The sequence below is a fragment of the Nycticebus coucang genome, chromosome 14, assembly GCF_027406575.1.
Source record: "Nycticebus coucang isolate mNycCou1 chromosome 14, mNycCou1.pri, whole genome shotgun sequence".
NCBI lineage: Eukaryota > Metazoa > Chordata > Mammalia > Primates > Lorisidae > Nycticebus > Nycticebus coucang.
Window position 1 is genome coordinate 53,191,490 of NC_069793.1, and position 27,454 is coordinate 53,218,943.

The 27,454-nt window shown below is 48.7% G+C and overlaps 1 protein-coding gene across 1 annotated transcript in view; it reads left to right on the forward strand.

Moving 5' to 3' along the window:
• The window catches only part of GALNT18 (polypeptide N-acetylgalactosaminyltransferase 18), a 359,927-nt gene extending 334,447 nt beyond the window's left edge, over positions 1 to 25,480 (forward strand). The window contains exons 10-11 of the mRNA XM_053561579.1: positions 5,453 to 5,617; positions 25,060 to 25,480. Of these exons, the coding sequence (XP_053417554.1) occupies positions 5,453 to 5,617; positions 25,060 to 25,206 (312 nt within the window). The 3' untranslated portion in view covers positions 25,207 to 25,480. The remainder of the gene's footprint in view (positions 1 to 5,452; positions 5,618 to 25,059) is intronic.
• Positions 25,481 to 27,454: the final 1,974 nt, after the last annotated feature.

Here is a 27,454-nt window from a genome sequence, read left to right on the forward strand (position 1 = left end):
AGGTTGGGGAGTGGGCGGAAATAGAGGTTCTCCAAGGAATGGGGACCTCTGGGCTGCTGGCCTTGGGGAGGGGACGGAGGCTCTGAACTGCCAAGAACTCACTCTTGCTTGGAACTTCTCCAGAGGCTGGAAGGGGAGAGAAGAACTGCCCACCTGCATGCAGCTCTCCTTATTCTTGAAAGTGGAAGGTGGCTATAGGCGTGAAAAGTACCTAGTAGAAGGCCTGGCATTTAGGTGTTCAAAAATTTGTCTGTTTTCTTCTCCCCTCCCCCCTCCTGAGGCCGTCCCACCCCCAGGAGCAGAGCTCCTGTCAGTGAGGTGAGGCCTGAGTGATGTGAGGGGCAGCTTCTGTGCAGATCCTGAGTCAGGCTCTGCCAGAGCAGGGCACCCCATGCCACCAGGATGGGAAGGGCTGCCGAGGACACACTGGCAGCAGGGTCCACTGCATCCTGGAGGCCCTTCTCCAAGGCAGGGGACTGAGCAAGGAGAACCTCCAGCCCTAGGAGGCTTTGTCCCACTTTGGCTCTGTGGCCCTGAGGGTGGGAGCCTCCAGCCAGAGCACCGCGGGCTCCCCATCTGACTGTCCAGCTGAATCTCAGCCATTACTCCTCTTGTTGGCCTAGAGGAGAGGAAAATGGCCCTGGTGTGAGACCTGAGGTACGGATGTGTGTGTTCTTTTACCTTGCAGGTGATTTTTCTCTTTCTCTCGTAAGCATCATAATGAAATGCGGAAGACCCGGTTGGCAGGGCTTCTGAGCTGTGTGGGGCTGAGAGAAGACGGAGCTGAACCAATCATTTGCAGCTGGGGGGAGCTGCATGGTCAAGGATGTGGTTTCTATGCCCTGGGGGGTTGTAAAACATCCACAGACAGGATAACAGCTTGCCTCAGCCTCAGCTGGAAGTTACAGAGGGCTGCTGCTGTCTCAGCACCCTGCGGCACCTTTGACTACAGTCCTTTTATAAAGGTCCCTCCAGCCTCTGGTTCCCTCAGCCCCAGCTGCCCTGGCTTGAAGGGACTCAGTGGAAGCTGGTCTCACGGCCGTCACTCTAACCTCCAGCCAGGTGGCTAGAGCTGGCCAGATATGGGCGGTCCTGTCTGTGGCTCTGGAGTCAGGCTGCCTCCCTAATTTAGTCTCAGCTATGTTCACCAGCTGTGTGACTTGGGACATGTTACTGAAGTTCTCTGTGCCTCGGCTTCCTCATCTACAGCAGGAGGAGTACTAGAGAGCCTGCTTCACAGAGTTATGGCTAGGATTAAGGGAGAAAAAGCCTGGACATCACTTCATGTCCGGCAGGCAGTGAAGGGAAAAAATATCCCAGCTTTCACCTTTAGGAGTCTGAGTCCTGGTCTGAGCAGCAGTGCTGCTGACTTGGGGCCATATTTTTGCTGTGGAGGCCTGTCCTGCGCACTGCGGGATGTTGAGAGGCGCCCCTCACCCCTGTCTGCGCACTGCGGGATGTTGAGAGGCGCCCCTCACCCCTGTCCTGCGCACTGCGGGATGTTGAGCGGCGCCCCTCACCCCTGTCCTGCGCACTGCCGGATGTTGAGCGGCGCCCCTCACCCCTGTCCTGCGCACTGCCGGATGTTGAGAGGCGCCCCTCACCCCTGTCCTGCGCACTGCCGGATGTTGAGCGGCGCCCCTCACCCCTGTCCTGCGCACTGCGGGATGTTGAGCGGCGCCCCTCACCCCTGTCCTGCGCACTGCGGAATGTTGAGCGGCGTCCCTCACCCCTGTCCTGCGCACTGGGGGATGTTGAGCGGCGCCTCTCACTTCCACCCACTGGAGCCAGCAGCTCCCACCCCACCTCCCCTGCCATGACAACCAAACATCTCCAGACATCCCAAATATCTCCTGGTTGGCAAAATCGACCTTCATTGCAGGCCACAGTTGTAAGTTACTCTAAGTCTCTTTTAACTCTTTGCGAGTCCCCATTGCTTGAAAAGCTCAGCTGCACGTGCTGGGCCTACAGGAGCTGAAAGTGGGGCATCTTGTACAAAACTACTTCCCCTCTTTTGTGGTCAGACCACTTATTGATTCAGTCCGCTGCCGGCTGGGCTTTGGTGGTGTCCAAGTGAGGATTTGAGAGAATTCTCTTTGCCAGGCCACTCCTGTGATCCGCCAGCTCCGTGGTCACACCAATCAGGAGCCTGTGACCTGCCAGCTCCGCCGTCACATCAATCAGGAGGCACTTTGTTGTTTGCTTTTTAAGTAACAACTGTCTGTTCCTATTATGACTTTCCCAGACTCTGGAGTGTTAAACAGCTCCAGTGACAGCTGTACCAGATAGTAGGGGCACACGTGTCTCTCAGAGCATCTCCCCGAACACTTCAGAGGAGCTAAGGGGATAAAACTGATTTCACCTATTACCTGAAGGCCACTGGTATCTGTGGAGGCCGCCCTGGAGATGAGAGCCAGGTGCTGATGACAGGGAAGAGGGGGTGGCAGCAGCTGGCTCCCTGGCTGTCCTTGTCTTGCAGTACACACTCCCGAGCCTCAGGAAATCTGGGTCCTGGCGCGCGGTGTGGCTCAGAGCCACACTGTCCCAAGGAGGTCATGGTGCATGGAGCTCAAGGGTATAAACAGGTGAGCACTTTTGGAGGGAGGCCCCAGGCGGCAGGCGCAGGTGAAGGCCCCAGACTTGCATGTTCAGGAAAGGCTTTCTGGAGGTTGCGCGGTTCTCATTGCTATTTTCAGAGAAGGGTTGGAGTATGTGAGTGAAGGAAATAGGGACAATTCTCACTTTAGTGTGATTAGGGCCATTATTTCCTGGTATACCCTTGGTTGCCCCACCTTGGCTGTGGCTTTTCCCATCTCTGCCTCCCCAGAACCTAACTTAGAGACTATTTCTTGGTTGAATGGATTAAATGGGTGTGATGCCTACCTGCAAGGCTGCTTAATTTTCTAAATCCTACCAGTTGTCAGATTCTCCCTCAATTCCAATCAACTCGAAGCCATAGAAGAGCATCAGCTGTCCTTGATGTTGACCTGGAAATCCAGGCCACACGCTGGACAGTCTCTGGGTTCCAGGAGGCAGCCCACCTCTTGCTCGGGATGGCTTTGCCTCTGTGTTCTCATGGTACTTCCACATTTGTCCTCTGCTTAGAATTTTGGTCACCGGGACTCTTCACCTGTGTTGTGGGAAGAATCACTCACCTTAGTGATTTTGATGTGTATTTCCATGGCTTTACAGAGGCTGAGAACTTGTAAGGTGACTTGAGAGAGAGCAGAACCCGTCAGTAACTAGTATCTCTTACTTGTCTCCCAGGCACACCCTCTACCCACTTCTTTCCACACTGCAGGCTGACTTTATGGAATGTTCCAGTGGGCTCCCATGATCTCTGATCTCCACCTGGGGTCTGCCAATGGCCTGATGTAGGAGGGGAGGTGAAGTTGGGGTGTTTGTTCAGCACTGCTCACCATCACCCCCAAACACTGCTCTCGAGGCAGCATCCTCGCTCACGGGCCTGGTAACAACTCTCTCCTTCCATCCCATTGGGCCTGCGCTGGCAACGGCTCATGTTACTAGGAAACTTCTCTCCCCATGCTTCCCAACACCCTACCAACACCTGAAAGCTATATCTTTATTACACATTCTGGAGTGTGCCATCTGTGTCCTGGTGAGGCCTTGACCAATACACTGGCCTGAGGTACTTCACACATCTGAGGGGTGCCTACCCAGGTGCCCAAAGAAACTTGTCAGGGTCAAGAAAAACACACCGTGAAGCACCACCCTTCCTCACCCTGCTCACCTGTGCTGCCTTCTTACCTCCTCTGTCCCTTTTGTGGCCAGGCAGCCAGGCTTAAAAAATACTTGTCTACCACCCTCTTTCACTAATGCAAGAAATATGTCATTTTACCATTTTACCAATGAATCAAAAATATTTGCTGATGAGAATTTTTGAAACTGTCAAGATAACAAGTGTGACCACCCTGAATATTCTGAGACAAAAGAGAGAAAAGGTAGTATCCCACTTTGCTCATGGGGCCTGATCATGTGGGATGGGAAAATAGAGTGTGAATTCCCTTAGCAGCTGAGAAAAAGGGCTCACAGAGCCTTGGGACCTTTCACTCGGACCTCTGGTTGAGAATCACTGCTCAGGGTTAAGAGAAATTACCAAAAACTTTGAAGGCCAAGCATCATATGACTTTCCTCTAAACCAGGCCCAAACAACAACCCAGGGGACAGCCCCTATTATTGTAAAGGCAGCGTTATCAGAGCACAGCCATCGGTTTCTGTATTTCCCACGAGTGTGCTTGGACTCCAGCAGCAGAGTTTAGTTTGCAGAGATGGTGTGGTCCTCTCTGCAAAAGGAGTTCACAGAGCAGGCCTGACCACCCTCCTCTGAAAGGCTTGCTCTTGGTCTGGCCCTTGGTTGGCATCTGGGAGCTTGGAGGTCTGGAGGATTCCCATTGGAACTTGTAAGAGCAGCTTACTATGCCTGAACTGATTAATCAGGCATATCAGTCACTTTAAGCATATGGTTTATGCTTAACACCAGCTTGCCTTCTGGAAGTGTGTAATTTTGGTATGTATCAGGCAGAGGCTGCCTGTGTGACATGTCCCCAGGAAACCCATAGGTGCTGAATCACTAATGTGCCTCCCTGGTAGACAGTATTTCACATGTGTTGTCACAACTGGGGGGAATTCAGCCCATCCTGTGCGTCTCCACCGGGAGAAGGCCCTTGGAAGCTTGTGCCTGGTTTCTCCAGACCTTGCCCAGATGCCTTTTCCCTTCACCAGTTTGCTCTGATCCTTTTGCTATAATAAATCAGAGTGGTGAGTATAGCTATATGCTAAGTCTTGTGAGTCCTCACAGAGAGTCATCGAAACTGGAGGTAGTGTTAGGGACTCCGCAACACACCCACAAAGCCAAGAATATTTGCCATTTAATCTTGTAAGAAGAAGTCAGCCAGCTCCTTTCTCTGCGTGCATTGGTGTGGGCACAAATTGTGTGCTGGACCTCTCCCAAGCTGCAGGGCTCCAAGCCCCTGGATGCATGGCCCAGGCCTTCTGTTCTGCACCTGCTGACCAAGGATCTGGCACAAAGTAGTTCTGAGGGGGGGCAATCAGTCTGTAACTAATGGACTCAGGTGTGCTTTAAACTATGGGTGGCAAAATCAATTTAAAAGGTTGTGACCAATGTTTTTCAATGAAAGAATACAATGGAAATTATCAGAGAATGTATTACACATTGAAAGAGTAAGTTTTATTTCTTGAAAATTTTGTTTTAGTTATACATGTGAACTAGATCCTGTTTTGGATCATAATTTAAAAGGGTTTCTTCTTGTCCGCGGCAACAGGAAATAATCTGAGGGCCCCTGGACATAAAGAACCCAGGGCCTCCCTGTGACCTCTTTGCCAGCTGGCTGCTGGGAATCGCCACCTTCCACTCCCATCACTCTGGACACTGACATTGACCCTCCCTCTTCCTCCCTTCCTCCACTTCCAGAATGTGTACTACACGAGCAGCCAGCAGATCCACGTGGGCATCCTGAGCCCCACAGTCGATGACGATGACAACCGCTGCCTGGTGGACGTCAACAGCCGGCCACGGCTGATGGAATGCAGTTACGCCAAAGCCAAGAGGATGAAGCTTCATTGGCAGTTCTCTCAGGTGACAACCCCAGAGCCCAGGAAGACTGTGGCCATGGTCAAAAACTGGGCGGGATGTGGCACAGGAGGGTGGAGGAAAGGAGAGGGACCCTTTGGCAATAGGGAGGCTGCACCTCCAGGCCGCTTCTTGGAGATTTGCTGGGTGCCTTCCTGCCATGTGCCAGGGATTTCATATACAGGCACAGGACAAGGCTGCACGTCCCCCTTTCTTTCTTCAGGGGAAGAGGTCGAGGGAGGCCTGGAAGTGTGTGGTGAGGGAGGCAGCTGGGTGTGTGTGGGAGAAAGAGCAGCGCTTGTTCTGGCTCGGGCTAGGTGAAGAGTAGGCTTCAAGGCTGGACGCGGCAGAGAGAGGGATGGATGCTCTGGGGGCCCCATGGAGGCGAATGGGGCTCACTTTGCGAGAGCAAAGTAAGGGTCACACCTGAGACTGTCTATAGCAGTGGTTCTCAACCTTCCTAATGCCTCCTAATGCCATGACCCTTTAATACAGTTCTTCATATTGTGGTGACCCCCAACCATAAAATTGTTTTTGTTGTTACTTCATAACTGTAATTTTGCTACTGTTATGAATGGTAATGTAAATCTCTCATATGCAGGATGTATTTTCCTTGTTACAAAGGGGTCATGACCCACAGATTGAGAACTGCTGGTGTATAAGATCTGGTGTGCCCCTTGTTCAGCTTCTCCTTGGGGTCCATGAATGGAGCAGTGCAGAAAATTGGTGGTGCTAGGATCAGGGGTGGGGCAGGGCTGGTGGCTTTTCAAAAGACATGGAAGGTTAAGAATATGGAGGAGCCTGCTCCATATAGAAGGAGTGAAAGGCATTCCAAGAAGGGGGAATGGCATGTGCAAAAGTTGTCAGATGTCAAAATCAGGGCCAAGTGTAGGGAACTGCAGACAGAGAGGTGTGGCTGGATCCCAGAGGCAGTGAGAGGCAGTTAGAGAAGAGACTCCAAGGGCTAATTGGCCAGGGCGTGGAGGCTACAGACAGTGGCAGATTTGGCTCAGTGGGAGGTGAGGATATGTGACCCCAGGGTATATTTATTTTTTTATTTTATTTATTTATTTATTATTAAATCATAGCTGTGTACATTGATATGATCATGGGGCATCATTCACTAGCTTCACAGACCGTTTACCAAGTTTCACATATACCCTTGTAAGATGCACCGCTGGTATAATCCCACCAATCCCCTTCCCTTTACCCACCTCCCCCCTCTGGCCGCTCCCTTTCCCCCTTCCCCCTATTCTTAGGTTGTAACTGGGTTATAGCTTTCATGTGAAAACCCTAAATTAGTTTCACAGTAGGGCTAAGTACATTAGGTACTTTTTCTTCCATTCTTGAGATACTTTACTAAGAAGAATATGTTCCAGCACCATCCATGTAAACATGAAAGAGGTAAAGTCTCCATCTTTCTTTAAGGCAGCATAATATTCCATGGTGTACATACACCACAATTTATTGATCCATTCGTGGATCGATGGGCACTTGGGCTTTTTCCATGACTTAGCAATTATGAATTGGGCTGCATTAAACATTCTGGTACAAATATCTTTGTTATGATGTGATTTTTGGTCTTCTGGGTATATGCCCAGTACAGGGATTACAGGATTGAATGGCAGATCTATTTTAGATCTCTAAGTGTTCTCCATATCTCTTTCCAAAAGGAATGTATTAATTTGCATTCCCACCAGCAGTGCAAAAGTGTTCCCTTTTCTCCACATCTGTGCCTTTTCTCAACATCTCTGGTCTTGGGATTTTGTGATATAGGCTAGTCTCACTAGAGTTAGATGGTATCTCAAAGTAGTTTTGATTTGCATTTCTCTGATGATTAAAGATGATGAGCATTTTTTCATATGTCTAAAGGCCACGTGCCTGTCTTCTTCAGAGAATTTTCTCTCCAAATCCCTTGCCCAGCCTGCGATGAGATCCCTTGTTCTATTCTTGCTAATGCGTTTGAGTTCTCTGTGGATTCTGGTTATTAAACCTTTGTCGGAGACATAACCTGAAAATATCTTCTCCCATTCTGAGGGCTGTTTGCTTGCTTTACTTACTGTGTTCTTGGCTGTGCAGAAGCTTTTTAGTTTAATCCAAGTTCCACTAGTGTATTTTTGAAGCTGCTTAAATTGCCCGGGGGGTCCTCCTCATAAAATACTCGCCCAGCCCGATTTCTTCAATGGTTTTCCCTGCACTCTCTAGTATTTTTATGGTTTCATGTCTTAAGTTTAAATCTTTGATCCAGTGAGAGTCTATCTTAGTTAATGGTGAAAGGTGTGGGTCCACTTTCAGTCTTTTACAGGTTGCCAGCCAGTTCACCCAGCACCATTTGTTAAATAGGGAATCTTTTCCCCACTGAATGTTTTTAATTGGCTTGTCAAAGATCAAATAACAGTAAGTAGCTGGGTTCATCTCTTGGTTCTCTATTCTGTTACAGACATCTACTTCTCTGTTTTTGTGCCAATACCATGCTGTTTTGATCACTAACGATTTGTAGTATAGTCTGAGGTCTGGTAGCATAATTCCTCCTGCTTTGTTTTTATTTCTGAGTAATGTCTTGGCTATTTGAGGTTTTTTCTGATTCCATATAAAACGAAGTAATGTTTTTTCAAGATCTTTAAAGTATGACAGTGGAGCTTTAATTGGGATTGCATTGAAATTATATATTGCTTTGGGTAGTATAGACATTTTAACTATGTTGATTCTTCCCGGCCATGAGCATGGTATGTTTTTCCATTTGTTAATATTTTCAGCTATTTCTTTTCTTAGAGTTTCGTAGTTCTCTTTATAGAGATCTTTCACGTCCTTTGTTAGATAAATTCCCAAATATTTCATCTTCTTTGGCACTACTGTGAATGGAATAAAGTCCTTAACTGTTTTTTCAACTTGATTATTGTTGGTATATATAAAGGCTACCAATTTATGAATGTTGATTTTGTAACCTGAGATGCTGCTGTATTCTTTAATCACTTCTAAGAGTTTTGTAGTAGAGTCCCTAGTGTTTTCCAGATATACTATCATATCATCTGCGAAGAGCGAAAGTTTGATCTCTTCTGACCCTATATGGATACCCTCGCACCACCTTTTCTTCCCTAATTGCGGTGGCTAAAACTTCCATTACAATGTTCAAAAGCAATGGAGACAATGGGCAGCGTTGTCTGGTTCCTGATCTGAGTGGAAATGATTCCAATTTAACTCCATTCAATATGATATTGGCTGTGGATTTGCTGTAGATGGTCTCTATCAGTTGAAGAAATGTCCCTTCTATACCGATTTTCTTAAGTGTTCTGATCATGAAGGGATGCTGGATATTATCAAAAGCTTTTTCTGCATCGATTGAGAGAATCATATGGCCTTTGTTTTTTAATTTGCTTATGTGCTGGATTACATTTATAGATTTACGTATATTGAACCAGCCTTGAGATCCTGGGATAAAACCGACTTGGTCATGATGTATAATATGTTTGATGTGTTGCTGGATTCTGTTTGTTAGGATCTTGTTGAATATTTTTGCATCTATATTCATTAGTGATATCGGTCTATAATTTTCTTTTCTTGTTGGGTCTTTTCCTGGTTTGGGGACCAGGGTGATGTTTGCTTCATAGAACGTGTTAGGTAGTCTTCCTTCTTTTTCTACCTTTTGGAACAGGTTGAGTAATATAGGTACTAATTCCTCCTTTTCAGGGAGGTTTTGTATGGTTGATGCTATTTCCGAACTTGAAATGGGCCTGTTCAACATTTCCACTTGATTCTGGCTAAGTCTTGGAAGGTGACGTGCTTCCAAGTATTGGTCAATTTCCTTCAGATTTTCTTATTTCTGAGAATAAAGTTTCTTGTAATATTCATTAAGGATTTTTTGGATTTCTGAGGAGTCTGTTGTTATTTCGTCTTTGTTGTTTCTGATTGATGAGATTAGAGATTTTACTCTTTTGTTCCTGATTAGGTTGGCCAAAGGTTTATCTATTTTATTGACCTTTTCAAAAAACCAGCTTTTTGATTTATTGATCTGTTGTATTATTCTTTTGTTTTCAATTTCATTTAATTCTGCTCTAATTTTGGTTATTTCTTTTCTTCTACTGAGTTTGGGGTTGGAATGTTCTTCCTTTTCCTGTTGCTTGAGATGTCCCACTAAGTTGTTAAGTTCCTCTCTTTCCGTTCTCTTGAGGAAGGCTTGCAGTGCTATAAATTTCCCTCTTAGAACTGCCTTTGCAGTGTCCCAGAGGTTCTGATAGTTCATGTCTTCATTGTTGTTTTGTTCCAAAAAGTTGGTGATTTCTTTCTTAATCTCATCTCTGACCCAGCTATCATTCAGCATAAGGTTATTTAACTTCCATGTTTTTGTATGAGTATGCAGGTTCCTGTTGTTACTCAGCTCAAGTTTTATTCCATGGTGGTCCGAGAAGATGCATGGAATAATTTCTGTTCCTTTAAATTTACTGAGGTTAGATTTGTGACCTAAGATATGATCGATTTTGGAGTAAGTTCCATGGGCTGATGAGAAGTATGTGTATTCAGTTTTGTTGGGATGAAATTTTCTGTAGATGTCTGCTAAATCCAAATGTTGTATGGTTAGGTTTAAATCTAAGATTTCTTTGCTCAGCTTCTTGTTGGAGGATTGATCCAACACTGCCAAAGGAGTGTTGAAATCTCCGACTATCATGGAGCTGGAGGAAATCAAGTTGCTCATGTCTGTTAGAGTTTCTCTTATAAATTGAGGTGCATTCTGGTTGGGTGCATGGATATTAATAATTGAGATCTGATCATATTGAGTATTACCCTTAACAAATATGAAGTGACCATTCTTGTCCTTCCTTACTTTTGTTGGTTTAAAGCCTATTGTATCTGCAAATAAAATTGCAACACCTGCTTTTTTCTGATTACCATTTGCCTGAAATATGGATGACCATCCTTTCACCCTGAGTCTTTATTTGTCTTTTAAGTTAAGATGTGACTCTTGTATGCAACAAATATCTGGCCTGAGTTTTTGTATCCAGTCAGCTAACCTATGCCTCTTTAGAGGACCGTTTAAGCCGTTCACATTAATGGAGAATATTGATAAGTCTGGTGAAGTTTTGGGTATTGAGTTTTTCAAAAGTCCAGTGGACATTTTTAATCCTTTCGCCAGTGTGGAAGTTGGAGTTTGATCCAAAGTTTCTGAGTGAATTTACTTTTGTGGTATAGGATTGGGTTGGTCATTATGGAGGATAGGTCTGAGAATATCCTAACGAGCTGGTTTGGTTATGGCAAATTTCTTCAACATCTGAATGTCATTGAAGTATTTAATTTCTTCATCATAAATGAAACTCAGTTTAGCTGGATACAAGATCCGGGGTTGAAAGTTATTTTGCTTTAGGAGATTAAAAGTCTGTGACCACCCTTATCTGGCTTGAAAAGTTTCAGCAGAGAGATCTGCAGTCATTCTAATCCCTTTGAAGGTAATGGTTTTCTTTCTCCTGGCAGCTTTGAGGATTTTCTCCTTCATATTAACTTTAGTGAAGTTAACTATGATATGCCTGGGGGATGTCTTATTGGGGTTGAGTCATGCTGGGGTTCTGAAGCTGTCCGCTATCTGAATTTCAGAATCTCTAGGCATGTCTGGAAAATTCTCTTTCATAATTTCATGCAGAAGGGCCTCTGTGCCCAGAGAGGCCACTTCATCTGTTTCTGGAACTCCAATGATTCGAATATTCTCCTTCTTCGAATTATCCCAGAGCTCTCGGAGAGAATGATCCGTTTTTGCTCTCCATTTCTCTTCCTCTTTGAGAGTTTGGGAGCGTTCAAAGGCTTTATCTTCAATGTCAGAAATCCTTTCTTCTGCTTGCTCCATTCTGTTGCTGAGGGATTCTACTGTATTTTTCATATCTTTCAGCGCTGCAAATTCTTGCTTCAGTGTGTCTAAGTCTTTGGTGGTTTTGTCTTTAAATTCGTTAAATTCTTGAGACAACTTTTGAATTTCTCCTCGAATTCCTAATTCCACTTTGTTAATCTTGTCTGCAATCCAAATTCTGAATTCGATTTCTGACATCTCAGCCAGTTGTTTATGAATGGGATCTTCAGTTACATCTGCCATATCTTTCCTTGGGGCGGTTGATCTATTCTGGTTATTCATGTTACCAGAGTTTTTCCGCTGATTCCTCCCCATGGTTGTTTTACTCCCTTTGATTTTTTTCCCTTGGGGCTTTGTCGAGAGCCTGTGTTGCCAGTGTTGTGGCCTGAGAAACTGGGGCCCTGTCTGGTGTGGTGGGGCTAAGTGGTTCTGTCTTGTTTTCAGCTGGTTTCTGTTCCACCCTAGTGAAACAAATACTCTGGATTGAAGTCTCAGCTGTGGAGAAATATCAGCAATTAAGTCACCCCACCCCCCACTGGCAAACAATTGGAAAAGAAAAATCAAACCTTCCTACCACTGTGCACGCAGGGCACTACCTGATTTGTACTCAGGCAATTGGTTCAGTTCAAAAACTCCAAATCAATTGTCTCAGTCTGTACCTGTCTCGGGTGAGAGAGTTTAAGAGGTCTCTGGGAACTGGATCACAGGGGTCTGGTGACTACTCTGGTGTGGCTTGCTCCAGTGCTGTGCGGAGTCAGGAGAAGCCACCCAGCCAATAGATCAGTCTGGGAAGGTTGCTGCCTCCTTCCATATCTGCCATATGGAAGATCTGCCATATCTGCCTTCCCCACCTTGCACCACTGTCACACCCAGTCACTGATAGCCCTGCAGTTGGCTGACCCAGTTGCCTATAGTGAATCGGTACTCCAGGAGTTTGCACCTGCCTGAATCACAAGAAAGTCTGCCAGGTCACTGCGCTCTGCCTCTCTCTAGCAGGAGGAGGTGAGGCCTGACAACCTCGGGTGCTTGATGAAGGTTGGGGGGGTTTCACTCAGGTCCAGTCTCTCCCCTGATTAATGTTACTGACAGAACAGAACAGAACAACTCTGCGGTGCCCCTGCAGAAGAGAAGCTGAATTGAGTTCCAAATCAGCTTGTCTTTGCTCTTGTATTGTCTATAGGCTGACGATCCCCTGAGGGCCAGGTGTGTCTTAGGTTTAGTAAAGCGGACCTCTGGGTCAGCCCCGCCCTGGGAGTTTCCCCAGTTTTCAAGTTGGAGTTGCCTCAGGCAAATCCTATACTCAGAGTCTCTGGTTGCCCAGGGAGACAGGGGGTGTGGCTTCAGAATATTCAGTAGTGAGCCATATTGCTAGCAAAAGAGGATTGCTGTTTTATGGCTCAGGCAACCACTGCTGCAGTGTAGCTCCCTTCTGGCCAACTGTCCTCTCTCTGCTCCTGTACCCCAGAGTCTGCACCAACCAGCTGCAGCCCAGCACTGTCTACACCCCTCGAGTAATTGCCCAAGAGTCTGGACCTCTGGGGGACAGTCCTCCAGACCTTGGAGCGAGAGCAGAGGGGAGCGCGGGGAGCGCTGGGAGCCTGGGGTTGCAGGCAGAGAACACACACAGCTTTACACAGTTTTATGCCTGGCCATATTGTCACCAAAAGACGGCTGTCGCACTGTGCCTCAGGGAACTGCCACTCCGGTGCAGTCCCCTCTCTGCTGACCGGGACTGGCCTCCAGACCTCAGTGTGAGTGAAGGGGAGCGCTGGGAGCTCAGAATTCCAGGTAGAGACTATATATAGTTTATACAGCTTTATGCCTGGCAGGAGGATGCTGTGGCACCCTAGTAGGGGAGGTAGGTCCAGTTTTTAGAGGTTCTCTCCCGTGGAGTGTAGTTGGAGGACCTTTGAACTCTGCCCGATTGTTTGTGGGGCACTCTGAGCCATTCTCATGGGGGAGGGGACTCTCTTCCACTTGGTGATGGATTTTGTACCTTTTGTTTGTATCCTTGTGGTCACAGCTCGCCTCAGCGGGGTTGACCGCTGTGTGTTCTTCAACCTTCTCTCTTAGTGCAGCTCAAATACACCAGGTTACTTGCTGAATTTTTGTCCTTTAACTCTCCTACTGGACGGGTTCCTCTTTGGAAAGCTGGCTTCAGTCAGCCATCTTGTCTCCTCCCCCTCCCCCGGGTATATTTAGCTCTGCCCCTCTGGCAAGGGGTGTGAAGCCGAATTAGAAGGGGAGATTCTAGGAAGAGAAAGATACAAGATGAAGAGTTAGCAGGAGGCTGAAACACAATTTGAAAGTTTGGCCATTCCCTCCTCACTATCCTCCATGATGCTGGGACCATCAGGGTCGAAGCCATCAAGATCTCTCAACATAGGGTCCAAGGCTACCCCTAGGAGCTCAGCTTTTAGTGGTAGGGGCTGGTCATGCTGACTGGAGTGCCCAGGAGTCCTTGTGTGGATGAGATGGCTGCTTCTGCTCACTGGGGTTAGAGGAGGATGGGCAGTAGCCTATGGGCTGTCCTAGAATAGCCCCTGGAGTTTACAGCCCAGCTGGGAACCTATGACTCTGGGGGCTTGGTGTCACCCCGATGCCAGAGTTCCTGAAGGGAAGTAAGTGCCTGCATCCCTGAGAGCCCTCCAGCTAGTTTGATATGAATAAGCACAAGGATCCCAGTTCTAGGAAGAGAAATTGAGGTGGGAGCTCAACCTGCCAAGGTTGGGTGGAGCTGGCTGAATCTAAAACCCAGGATGCTTTGACAACCCAGATCAGCACCCAGTCACTTCTGCCTCCTTTCTAGCCCTCACAGAGTCCTTCCAACACTGCCCCAAGGTCTGTCTCAGCAGGAGAGGCTCCAGACACCTTGGTGCTGTGGCCAGGCCTCCCCACTCCTCCCATCCCTGCCTATGACAGAGAAGGAAACACTCCCATAAAATGGGAGTCCTTAAGGACAAGACATCCCAAATCCAGCTCCCTCTTTCCATTATCTCAGGGCATGGCCTAAAACAGTAGCCCCCTGAGCAATTTCTGCTTAAATGGATGTAGCCAGTAACAGAGCAGGCTGTACTGGCCCGTGCCGCTCTGAACACTGGGCAGTTTTCAACCACTTAGCGTCTGTCTAATTGAAGCTCCCAAAGTGCCTTGGCAAACATATCTTTGATCCTTTTGCAAGAGGGAACTGTTTGGAAAAATTATTTTAAATTCCTAATTTACAAACCCAGAGCAGCCACTCTCACTTGATATTTGAAAAATAACATGTGAAATTTTTCTTTGATGCAAAATGATCAATATTTATCAAGCGACCTGGAATCCATCCTTAAGCCCTCATTGGTGAGAAGCTGCTATTGACAAGGCCCCAAACAACCCGGAGCCTCTTAAATGATTAAAGTCTTGTGCTTAGGCTAATTTTCTTGTAACAAGTTTTAATCTTTGCAAATTACATGGGGATCCTACCAACTAGAACGTTCTGGTGCAGAAGTCTGGCTAAAAGGAGCTTTTACTGGGTGCATTTCAAATCTCCTTTCTGGTTTCACATTATGCCTTATTTACTCTCCTGAGGACCACATTTAAGCTCCACAGACACTCAGGCTGAATTAATTTCAAAATAACTTAGTGTGATTCTCCCAGATTCTCCTACAAAGAAGATCGACATTTGCGTATCTTCCTGTTCCATCTCATAGCCTGATTTTCTGTTTAACGAATAAAATGGATTTCCTATGACCCCCACAAGCTCTTCTGAATTTCTAATGCTTCAGGCTGAAGCAGGACAGCAGTAGACACTGGCACTGCAAAACCACATTTGATGAAAACATCTCTTGGCAACGCTGATGCGCAGAGCTCTGATGAGAAATTTTCCAATGATGAACATTCTTTCCTTCTGTCTTTCATCAAACATCGATTGAGCGTGGGGCTTTGATAGGAGGGGAGTAGACAGGAATCCAACACCAGCCTCTGCCTTCAAGGAGCTCATGGGCGTGTAAACACACAACAAAACTGAATGGTGAGAGAGGGAGCCCGGGATGCCTGACTCTGTCTGTAGAACTCCGGGATGGCTTCTGTGTGAGGCTTGTTTTATCTAGAATTTAAAAGTCACTGATATGGTTTCTAGGCATAGCAAGAGAGAGGAAAAACTCCCCAAGGAGGGACTCAGCCCGGGCAAAAGCATGAAATAGCCAAGCATATGCTAAGAATAAGAATATATTGTTTGGTGTGTGTAGAATTTAATTTAGAATTTGCAGCAGAGCATGGGGAAGGTAAGAGTTGGGTGGGGCAGGTGATGGTAGTTGTTTAAAGCCATGTGTAGAAGTTGAGACGTTACCTTACACAAAGGGAGGAACTAGGAGAGGCTCTTAAGCATATTTCTATGTGGGGTTTGGAAAAATTCCCCTAGCCAAAGAATGCAGGTGGATCAAAAGCAAAAAGGCAAGAGACAGGGAAGTCAGTTAGGGAGGAAGCTGTCCCATCAACCCAGGAAGAGATGGGAGGACTTGGTTGCCGTGGAGGATGGAGGGTATGGCTCAGGCAGCTGTCCCAGGACTTTGAGAGACATTTTAGCAGTCTGCTGCACATAGCAATGGATGAGATTATGGTAGTTGGGAGAGGGTGTTAATCCAGGCCCACTCCCAGCTCTGTGTTGGAAGAGGAGGTGGTGACCACCAGAGGTGTCTCCCTCAAGCGACACAACTTGCACCTCTAAATCTCTAAACAGCCCACAGCTCCCTCAGCTGTGAGAAACACATCAGGGCGTGAGAAACATTGTTGATATTAGAAGTGGTAGTTGCTGCGTTCAGTGACTTTTCCAGTTTGTGACTTCTCCAGGGTTAAAGAATTTTCCAGAATGACTACCTCCTGTGATTACATTTAATAAATTGGTATGCTTTAAGTATATGTGTTTCACTCTTCCGAGAGCACCCTTCCTACTCAGATTGGGGGGACTCTGGGTTTCATCGATGCCTGTTAGTCCAAGCGGTATTTGGTTAGTGATCCACGCAACAGTGGAAGGAGAAGGAAGAGGCTCACACAAGATCACTAAAGGGAAGAGCTTGGTGGCAGTGCGCCTGTCAATCAAAGCAATGGCCTGCCTCTCAGTAGTAACGAGGACCACCCCCAGTCCCCAAACACCTCTGTGTTTCAATGGCTAAGCAAATGCTGGAGTCCTCTCCTCAAAGATATTATTGAAGGGCCGTTGATATGAGGTATGACCGCTAAGCTTCAACTTCCTTAAAGTCAATTGCACAGTTGAAGTAATGGAGAGTATTTAAGACAGGAAGACCCTAGGAAGGTCTGAGCTCTATCTTCAAATATCTGAAGGGCTACCTTGTACAAAGGTGAGCAGCCTTTGTCCTGTGTAGTTCTGAGGGATGATCATGGGGGAAATCAAGGAACGTTTACAGAGTAGCTTCCTCACAGTCAGAGTTGTCCTTGAGGTTGGTGGCCAGGGACGGGGTGAGTTCAGAGGACCATCAGCTGATGATCAGAGCTCTACAACTCTCAATGGAGTTGGGCTGGGTGGTGTTAATGGCTAACCTCCAAATTCTAAGCTTCTGAAGTTAGATTGCAAAACCTGAGAAGGGTTTCTTCCCCATGGAAATCCCAGTGGGCCCCAAATTTGAGAATCAAAGGAACACTTTATATGAGGGTCTTGATCTCACATTACAGAATTGTTTGCCTTTTAGTTCAGCACGTGGCCCACTCTTCCGTAGCCAGTAGACTAGAGAGCCTCACCTTCTCAGTATCTCTAGCACCTAAAGGAAAGCCTGAGATGGAGGAGGCCCCAGCATGCTGTCAATCAAATGAAGGGCTCCTTTTTAAAAAGTTCACAAATCTTAACTAAAGGCCTCCTGTGTGTCAGGTCTTATGCTAGGTGTGTGGGAGTTCCAAAGATGAACAGAATCCTACTTTCCATGACTGTCCTCAGAGGCATGCATGCTCACTGAAAATAAAAATCATACTACAGTATTTCAGGACACTTCTAGGTAATAGTCAAAGGGCTCTACTTAGTTGGAAATTCCCTGGGTCCTACAAGGAACACTTTTAGGTGGTAATGTGTTCCAACCAAGGCACACAGATGTGCAGTGAGGGAGGCACTCGAAGTTACAGTATAAACATGCACTTCTTGTAACTTCAGGTTTGGAGGAGGCAGGTAGAAACATTCTATACTAAAATAGATGTGCCTATTGGACGGCATGGGGTGCAAATTTGTATGAGTATTTTTTAAAAACAGGAGAATTTGATGAAATGTCAGGGTATTCAGACTGTATTTCATGCTGCCCTAGAGTCTAGGTTCTGTGGGAGAGATTCTGCCAAGTCCCTGCCGGGAGTCCAAGGGCACACAGGGCAGCCCCCTGTGCTTGCTTGTTCTCATCATGGCACTTAACCATTTTCTAAACATAAAACATTGAAGATAGCAACAGAGATGTCAGTTAATGCCAAGAAAGAAGAGATTTTCGGGACTGTAGGGAGACTGCCCGGAAGAGAGCTGAACCCAGAGCCAAGGCTGTCTGTCCAGGGGCAGTTGGCTCTGATGTGTGGGCTCTAATTTGATCATTTGATGCGAGATGAGTAATCCACTCAAAAATGAACCTATTTGCTGAGCACATTTCCCAGGGAGCACCACTAATTCTGCCAAAGAATTTCTCCACACCAGAGGAGGAGGAATCTTTGACTTTCTCCTGCTCCAATCCCCAAGCCCTGTCAGCAAGTCCAACTTCGAGAACGTTTTGTGCTGAAAAGAAAAGACTATAATCGGGTGTTTCATTATGGCTGTGGAATGAATCGGCTTTTCATTTCCATGTCATCTGAAGGGGCAAGTGTGGAATTGTCCGTTTTTGAGGGACTGACAAAGCTTTGCTTAGGCCCCGAATGTGTTCTTGGTTATCTTTAGTCCATGACAGTGAGCGCTTCCCTTGTCCCCCTCACAGACATCAGGGGCTGGGGCCAGGGCCAGGCGTGATGGCTCAGCTCCCCACTACCTGGGTGAGATTTTCAAATGTATTTAGCAGACATTTGTATGGTGTTTACTAAGTGCCAGGTCCTACTCTGTTTATATTACTTAATGCCCATGACAGTGTATAAGGTGCTTAGTATGTTGTCCCCGATTTTACAGATGAGGAAACCGAGGCACAGAGACATTAAGTATTTTGACAAAAGTTGAGTCTGGGGGTTCTGTGTCTGGGGTCCATACTTTAAACCACCATGCCATGGTCCCTGGTCCTCTGGAGAAGCAGTGGGCTGCTGCCATGGGAGCGTGGGGCTGGACCTCCCTGACACACCAGTGCCAGGTATGTGCGAACCAGCAGGATCCCTGCCTCCTCAGCCACCTGCTGTCACCACAGACCCTGCCACCTGTCCTTTTGACCTTGGTGTTGCAATTACCCCGTCTTCAGTCCAAGGGACCTTCACAGCGAATTCCAGGCAGAATCTCCCTCAGGCACAAGTCAGATGAAGAAAGAAACAGAAAAACACTATGAAAAATGTACCAAATTACTTATTGAATAAACCAAATGTTGAATATTTACACTGCAGAAATACCACTTTATTCTACAAAAGAGACTCAATCACAGGATTTCTTTAGCCCTACTGTCCCACCCATGCTTTTAAGTATTTGATTACCGATCATTAACTACTTAACCTTGAAACTCCTGAGCTCATTGTGCTTAAAACCAAAGACCCACCAGGCCGCTTGCCTGTGGAAAATTAATTAGAAAAGAAAGTGGAGTGGGAGCTCCGAAATAAGCAGAGAAGTCTCTGGAATACAGCGTCAGTACAGGCACAATCTGCTCACGAACACCTCAGCTGCAAAAGTGACAGGAGCCTGGACTTCACCCGCATTCTTCCGACAGCAAGCAGCTGGTCTCACCCCTTTCCTGAAAGAGGGTCTCGGGGCTTCTCTGCGGTCCTCCAAGTGCGGTCCCAGGCCAGTACCACCTGGGAATTCAAAAAGGCACATTTTCAGGCCTCTTCCCAGACCTGCTGAGTCAGAAGAAGAGGGCAGGGATACATAATTTAACAACTCCCTCCCCCCCCCACCTCCCCCAGGTGATTCCAACTCTTACCCAGCCTGCCTCCCTGGAGGGACAATTAGGGACTAGCTGTTCTGCACCCAGCTGCCACAGACACGCACTTGGGGAAGCTAAGCACTTGGGACCTGCCCCTCAGTACCCAGAAGGCTGTGGCTTCCACATAGCCCAGGGTGCACATAGTCAGTCCTCTATGTTGAGACGAGAATTGAGTGTCCCAGAGTGCTGTCTTCTTTGTAAGCAAGAGGACCAAAGCCCAGAGGGGTTCAGTTTCAGGCCTGGGCTGACGTGCCAGAGCTGGGTGCAGAGTCCCCCACCCCGGGAGGGGGCCCTAGGAACCGGTTCTAGGAATCATTATTTGCCTTTTAAATTCTATACATTCAACTTCTGAATTTCTTTTTTTTTACCCACCGTCTCCATGTTTAATTTGCTTTTCATTCCAATTAAGCTCTCTGTGTGCTGCAGCTTCTCACCCACCAAGTTTAATTGCCCTTATTTAAATTCTTTAATTAAAAGGGTTGTGTGTTTCCAGATCATGTAGTTGTAAGTATTACACAAATAATGTAGGTGACAGGAATAGAGAACCAAGAGACTGTGGCCTTCTCTGGGGAAGAGGCCAGCTGGGGTCTCTTCATGAACCCCCAGCGCCAGAGCCAGGGGACTGACCCTAAGGCTGCAAGTTGGGCCCTGGTGCCAGGATAGAAGCCAGTGATCTGGTGTCCCTGGCTTCTTTCCTCCCTCCAATGCTCTGTGCCTGACACAGTACCCGGGTCAGTCAGACCCTGCAATGGCCAGCCTTGTCACTCAGCCCAAAAGGCCCACATTTGTTCAGTGACCACGAGTCCCTGCATAGCCACCCCCACCTCTCAAGCCTATCTCCTGCCCCAAACCCTGTGCCAGAGCCCACGACTCCTCCAGCTGCCCCCGGGCCCTTCTTCACCTCCTATCTTCATTCAGACCCCCCTCACAGCTGCCCCTTGCCTCCAGCTCACCACCACCCAGAGCCTCTTTCCCTGTCTACTTTTTCCCACAGACTTATCACACTGGAATTTATTGTCTGCTCTTCCTCCTAAAATATCATCTCCACAAAAGCAAAGAACACCCGGCATAATACTAGGCAAGCGGTAAATGAGGGGTACAGAGCCTTCAGGCCGTGGGCTGGAGAGTAACAACTCTAGGCTGCTCCTATGGGGCTGAACTTACCAGGAGCCACTGACTGGAGGAATCCGTGCCTCCTTTCAAGCTTTGTACATGGAATTTGCCCAGAGAGAGGGAGAGAGCTGCTTGTTCAGTGAGTGAAGCTGAGATCTGAGAAGCAGGCCAGGAGGAGTGCAGCGGCCTTGACTCCAGAGTGTGGCCTGGCGCTCTCTTTGTACTGCTGATGTGTTCCCCTGGGGCACACCATAGCTCTCCCCAGACTCTGTTCTAGAAGCTCCTCCCTCAGCCTTCAGGGAGGAGACTTTTCTTGGCCTCAGACTCACCCTCCCTGACAGGCTCAGATATTTCACTGATGGGAGGGTCACATCCCTCCCACTGGCCCATCCCAACCCCACTCTTGGCCCACACCCATTCCTTCCACATTCTTCCAGAAGGCCACACTGGCATCTTCTGCCCCAGGGTCACCACACTCCCTGTCTCCAGAGTGCCAAGGGCAAGGTTGGGCCAGGGTAGGGCCTGGGAAATGTGAGTCTCTGAAGGACACTCTACTTCTCAAAGATGCCCGCTCCCACCTCCCTCTCCCAGCCTTGGCAAGGGGCCCACACAAGAGGCGGGCATGTTGCTCCATGAGGAGCTATGGCCTCTTCTGTTCTGGACATATTTCCCCAGGCATCGGTGGTCTGGGTCTGTGTGGCACCCTTGCGATGGACAAGGCCTGCCCTGGGCTCTGCGGATGAGCTGAGCAGCCAGAATCTTTAACAGAGTGGGAAGGGTGCTTGTATACTTTTGCTAGAGCTGCTATCCTGGTACTAAGAGCAATGTCATGTTCATTTGTTGTTTTAGAGCTGACAAGAAGGTTCCTATCAGTCTTTCTGCTCTCATCCTCCCAGGAATCAGGACAGAAGTGACCATCTGGCCCTGCAGATGGAGATAGTGGAGAGACTTGCCCAAGGCCACATGGCTGACAACAGGGAAGACGCCAGGTCCTCAGCATCCTCCTTCAGCACTGTCCCCTCTCTGCGTCAGGCTGGAAATGCCAGCAGACCTTGTAAATTAGAAAGCTGCACTGGTTTGGGTCTGCCTGCCTGAGCTCAGCTCCCAACATGGTGGGGCAGGACAGACTTCTGGGCTGGCAGGCCTCTGTGCTGGGCCAGGAATGCTGGTCACAGGTCCGCTGAGGAAGCATCATCCAGCCTGGGTATGGGTGGCAGCTGTACTCAGGCTCCCGGCACAAGGGAGCAATGGGCTGTCCTTGCTTAAAGCAAGTGTCACAAGGGATACCTCTGGGTCCAAAAGTCCAGCTTTAGTGGGATAGGATAGGAACCCAAGGTGGACTGCAGCTTCTGAGAGGACAACCCAAGGCTGCCCTCCATCCCCACCCCAGCATGGTTCAAGAGTGTGATGTGTCCATCAAAAGTGCTGATTCCTTAGCTATGATGAAGGAGCCTCTTGTCCAGTGTAGATGAGGTAGTGTCCCTCGGCTTTGTGGTCATTCCTGAGAGATGCAAAGAGAGCTTATTCAAAGGAGGGCAACCAGGGTGAAAAAATTATGCAATATTGTCCCACCAAGAACTGGGTAAGTTAAAGCAGAGATGCAAAGAACAGGGGCATGTGGGCCTCACCTCGCCTGCCGGAAGGGAAGGAGTGAAGAAGCAGCGGGCCCAGAGTGCCTCAGGGAAGGTCTGTGACCCCGGGGTGGACACTCAGAGATCAGGATTTTAGTTCAGCGGGAGGAGCACGCTCCAAGGGTGGGCAGCTCAGGGAAGACAGTGCTTGCTTTTTGTCCTTCGAGGTTCCCAGCAGAGCTAAAGGGTCCTGAAGTCCAGAGGCCACTCAGACTGCAGCTGAGAGAGAGAGGGTTGGTCTCCAAGGTCACTTCTGGGGCTCCAGGGCCCACTCTGAGCCCTTGTCTGACAGTCCCTCTCAGAGTCTGAGTCAGCAGGTTTCTCTCTGGTTGCGCCTATAACCCCGAGGAGCTCACTGTTTCAGCTCTACTTTGTCCTGTCATCTCTCTGCTGTTGACTACATGAGTCACTGCTCTCCCTAGGGGAGGCCTTGGGGAGTGGGGTGCAGGAGGATAGATCTGCTTTATTCACATGAGTGTTTCTGAAGCGGTCATGTGATCTGCTGGGCCATCTCCCATACCAGAAATTGGGAATTTCACATGGCCTCCCAGACACACACACTCCCACACCCTTCCACCCCCTCTGCCATCATCCAGATTCTCATTCTCTGCTTCCTTCACCTACTACTCAGATCCCTTCGGAGGAAGCCATATTTCTTGTTTTAATTTTCTAATTAAAGAATAACACATACATGAATACATACAAAAATATGGACAAAATATACATTCAAATTAATGATTTAAAACCAAGCAAGCACCTAGGCAAGCACTACCCAAGTCAGGAGATAGCACACTACCAGCACCCCAGAAGTCCCTGTTGCTTTCTGCCAAACATCTTCCCACTCCCTTCTCTCCAGAGGTGACCGTCATCCTGACTCTAACTCTATGGTTTTATCTCGCCCATTTGGGAAGTTATCTATGTATTCTTTTGTCTGGCTTCTTTTGCTCAACATTGTGTTTGTGAGATTTACCCTTACTGAGTATAGCTCTGGTAGGTTCCTTTTTATTGCTGTATAGTATTCCATTACATGGATATACCACGAGTGGCTTCTCCATCCACTGTTGATAGATATTTGAGTTGTCTCCAGGTTAAAGTGTTATAATCACATCACTGAAAGCATTCAAGTCTGTGTGTCTGTGGTGGACACATTTCTTTCAGAGGTGTTGGGTCACAAGGGCATGTATGAGCAACTGTAGTAGATACTGCCAGTTTCCCAGGGAGCTGTGAAAATCAACTCTTAATGTTTCTCCTGAGATATTGGCTGTTGCCATGAGGCTGGTTGTGGCAGCCTCAGATGATGTCCTTACAGAAGAGGTTTGCCACCTCCACTCTTACTGTGCACTGCCCACCACAAGCTGGAAGGGGCACAAAAGGAAGAGCATGAAGCCAGCCAGTGGACTGAGGAGGTGGGCACGATGGGCAGTGGAGAAGGCCACCCAGAGGAAACTGCAGGAGCTGGGCTTTGGCATGTGGCTGTGGCTTAGCCTGCTCTGAGAACATGGAGGAAGATCCCAGGCAGAAGGCACAGTTCTAAGTCCAGGAACAATGAGCAAATGCACATGGGTTCAGGACACCACAAGGGGTATGGAGTGGCTGCAGCAAAAGGCATGGAGCCGGAGGAGCGAGCAGGAATGAGGCAGTAGAGAAAGGCAATAGGGAGCCGTGGGGCCCTTGAGTGTGGCGCTAAGGAGTTTGAACTTCATCCTCCAAGTCAAACATGCACTGTAGAAAGATCCTCACGCCCTCTGCTGGAGGCGGGAAGGAAGACCTTTTAGGAGGCTGAGGTGGTTATCCAGCTGAGGAAAGATGGTGGCCCAAACCAGGACAAGCACAATGGGAAAAAGATAAGGGGATGGCCACAGGGCACTGGGTGCTGAGGAGGATGAACAAATGCAATGTCAGCTTCCCACATAGTACCTGGTTATTGGCAAAATGGGATGCACAGGAGGAGTAGTTTTGGGGAGAAGGGTGAGCTTGATCCTGTGCTCAAGTGCCATTAAGCTACAAGGCTCCCACTTGTAAGGGCCTCCACCTACCCATTTCTGCCTGCTTGGGAGGCCAAAGTCTACTTGGGCACAACTTTAGGGGTAACTTGGAGAAGCTCAAGCAGTCCAGGCTGACTCCAGAAGCCCCAAAGGATCAAACCCTAGAAGGATTTCACTAAGCAAAGATTGGGGTCTTGTTTGTTGCTTATAAGGCTGATTTGAGGAGCAGAACATCACTTCCTTCAAAGGGCTTTGAATCATAAGCTCATGAATATGCACATCTATAGAACATTCAGGAATGTTAGTAGCATGGGAGAAAGCCAGGTGCGGCTAGGGTTCCAGAAGTCTATGACCTAATGGACAGTATCCAGGAGGCTGAGTTTGGTTGAGGCCAGTACTGATGACTCCAGAAGTCCAGCTGGGGGCACTGGCCCCAGTAGCAGGGGCTCCTGGGCCTCTGGTGACACTCAAGTAGAGGCTGATCACAGGTGATCCCTGGGGACTAGGCTTTTCAGGGCAGGGTCCCTCCCCCCAGTCAGAGCTGTAGGAGCAAACCATCCAGGTAAACAGAAGTCAGGGAGGAGAGGCCTCTGTCCTGACAAAGAACTAGGGCACTGTGAGGAAAACGGGTGCATGTCCAGTCTTCCGGAGAAAACCAGCACATCAGAAATGGGGCAGCCTGTGGCTCCATGGGAGTGCTGCCTCCCAGGGATCTGGCCACACAGATGACTCTAGCCCCCACCCACCAGTAGGCCTGAGGCTCTGCAGATCTCCCCATGTTACCTCTATGCCCTCTGACCCCCCTCTGTGCCCTGGCTCCTAGGGAGGCCCCATCCAGAACCGCAAGTCCAAGCGCTGCCTGGAGCTGCAGGAGAACAGTGACCTGGAGTTCGGCTTCCAGCTGGTGTTGCAGAAGTGCTCGGGCCAGCACTGGAGCATCACCAACGTCCTGAGGAGCCTGGCGTCCTGACCCCCGGCGTCACCCCTGATGCCCCTTTGCTACTGTGTAGCACCCGCTGCAACGCTGCCTGCTGTCTGTGGGGTTGTTTGGAGTCTGGGGGAGCCAGCTTAGTGGGCCCCCAACAAGAGCTTTTTATTTCCTATTCAATTTTCATGGAGTTTATAGCAAGATGCTGAATGGTAGGTGAGGGTATAATTATCATAAACTATTTTACAGCTGTAAATAGGGGACAAATGGAAAATATTTATAACTGACAATAAAATATGATTGATTAAGAAAAAGGTTTTGCAGTCATTTGGTGTTCTGTGGTGATTCGTGCCTGGCTCCTCTGAAACCAGAGTTATTATAAAGATGTGTCCCCATGTGCCCTTCCTGCTTCTGGAAACAGCGGGAGCCTGTGGGACAAGCTTCCAGTTTCCTTTGTTAGTCCCTCGGCTGCAGCCAGAAGGACGTTATGACCTCAGACCCTGGTGGGGGGGCGGGAGGGGCCCCTTCTTTCTCCCGCGGCAAGTGCATCCTTCTTTATTCCTGGAGAAATCAGGATAGGCCGTTGGCCACTGGAGGGTCACATGCTAGGGTTCAGGCTACATTGCCCGCTCCTGAAGTCATGTCCTTCACGTCCCAAAGCTCTTACTGCCCAGTTCCTCGGCAGTGACACCTGCCTGTGTCCAGTTGCTAAGACCAATTTGGCTCCTCCCAGGAATCGAGGTGTGCTACTTTCTGTGGCAGCCATAACAAAGCACCACACGTTGGGTGGCTTATGCAATGGAAAATCAGTGCCTCATAGTCTAGGAGGGTGGAAGTCCCAAATCAAGGTGTTGGCGGGGCTGGTCCCTTCTGAGGGCTGTGAGGGGGCATCCGTTCCAGGCCTTTCTCCAGCTCTGATAGCCCAGGCCTGCCCAGGCCTGCCCGTGGCCACCTTCCCCTGCATCCTCACATCATCTGCCCTGTGTCTGTCTCTGTGACCAGATTTCCTTTAAGAACACCAGCCATAGTGGATTGAGGAGAACCCTAATGACCCCATTTAACTTGATTATCTCTATAAAGACTCTTTTTAAATCAGGTCACACTCTGAGGTACTGGGGTAAAGACTATGTCATATTTTGGTGATGGGGGACGCAATTCAACCCATGACACCTGGCTGACTCATGTGTGGCTCCAAGTCAGCCCCTCTGGCCCAGCCTCAGGACACCAGTGGCTCTTAAAGTGATCATCTATCTTTCTTGGAGCCTCTTGCACCCTCCACCCTCCAGCAACTTCTAGCTGAATGTTCCTTGATGTAGCCTAAAGAGCCTTTCCAGGTTGGGGGCTCCTTTTTTAGTTTGAGGGACCCCAGCCCCACCCAGCACCTCCTCCAACCCCTTCTGGGCAAGTTGCAGCCCCACGCCCCTCCTCAAGTTCTTTGGGACTTCCTTCCCAAGGGCCCCCAGCCCGGGCAGTCACCTGTTTCAGATCAGTAATTTATAGTTGAAATGGATGAACAGAGAGAAACCTCCTGCACCTATGGGACCCCAGGAGAGGAGCAGCCTGCTGTCTCAGCCACCGCTGCACACCCAGAAGCCCATCGTGCCTATGATTCACCTGGAGGGGCCCCAGGGCTCCCCAGGCCACCGCCATAGACTCCTCGCTAAGTTTACATTCAACTCCCTGAGAGCTTCTCCAGCCACTGCAGACCAATGAGAGGACACTCGAACATTTTCCAGGCTAGTCACACCTGACAGCCACCACCAGGGAGCCAACATGGGAGCAGAAGCCTCAAAAAGAAATAGCCTCCTATGGGGGGGTAGGTGCCACCCTTGCTCCTGGAGCCAGGGCTCCCATGTCGTCTTCCCCGTACTTACTCCCCTGCTGACCTCAGCCACGCTGCCCCCAGCGCAGCCAAGGGGCGTCCCCATCTGGCAGCACCACCCCACTCTTCTGCACTCGCTCTGCACTCCAGTCTGGCCACCTTGTTCTTCACCTGGAAACCACCAGTCCCATTCTTCTTGTCTCCCTTGTGTCATGCCTCACACAAGTGTTCCCAAGGCCTGGTCCGCCATCCAGCAGCACCAGCATCACTTGAGAGCATACTAGAAATGCAATCCTGGGGCCCCAGCCCAGACCTCTGGAAGTAGAAAGGATGTATGGTCTCACAAGCCCTCCGTATGGGTCCCACTGCAGGCTGAAGACCACTGCCCCCTCACCACCCTGCCTCGGCCGCACGTGCCCTCCCTCCTGTGCCTGCACAGGCCTCCATCTTCAGTAACCCCCGCTCACC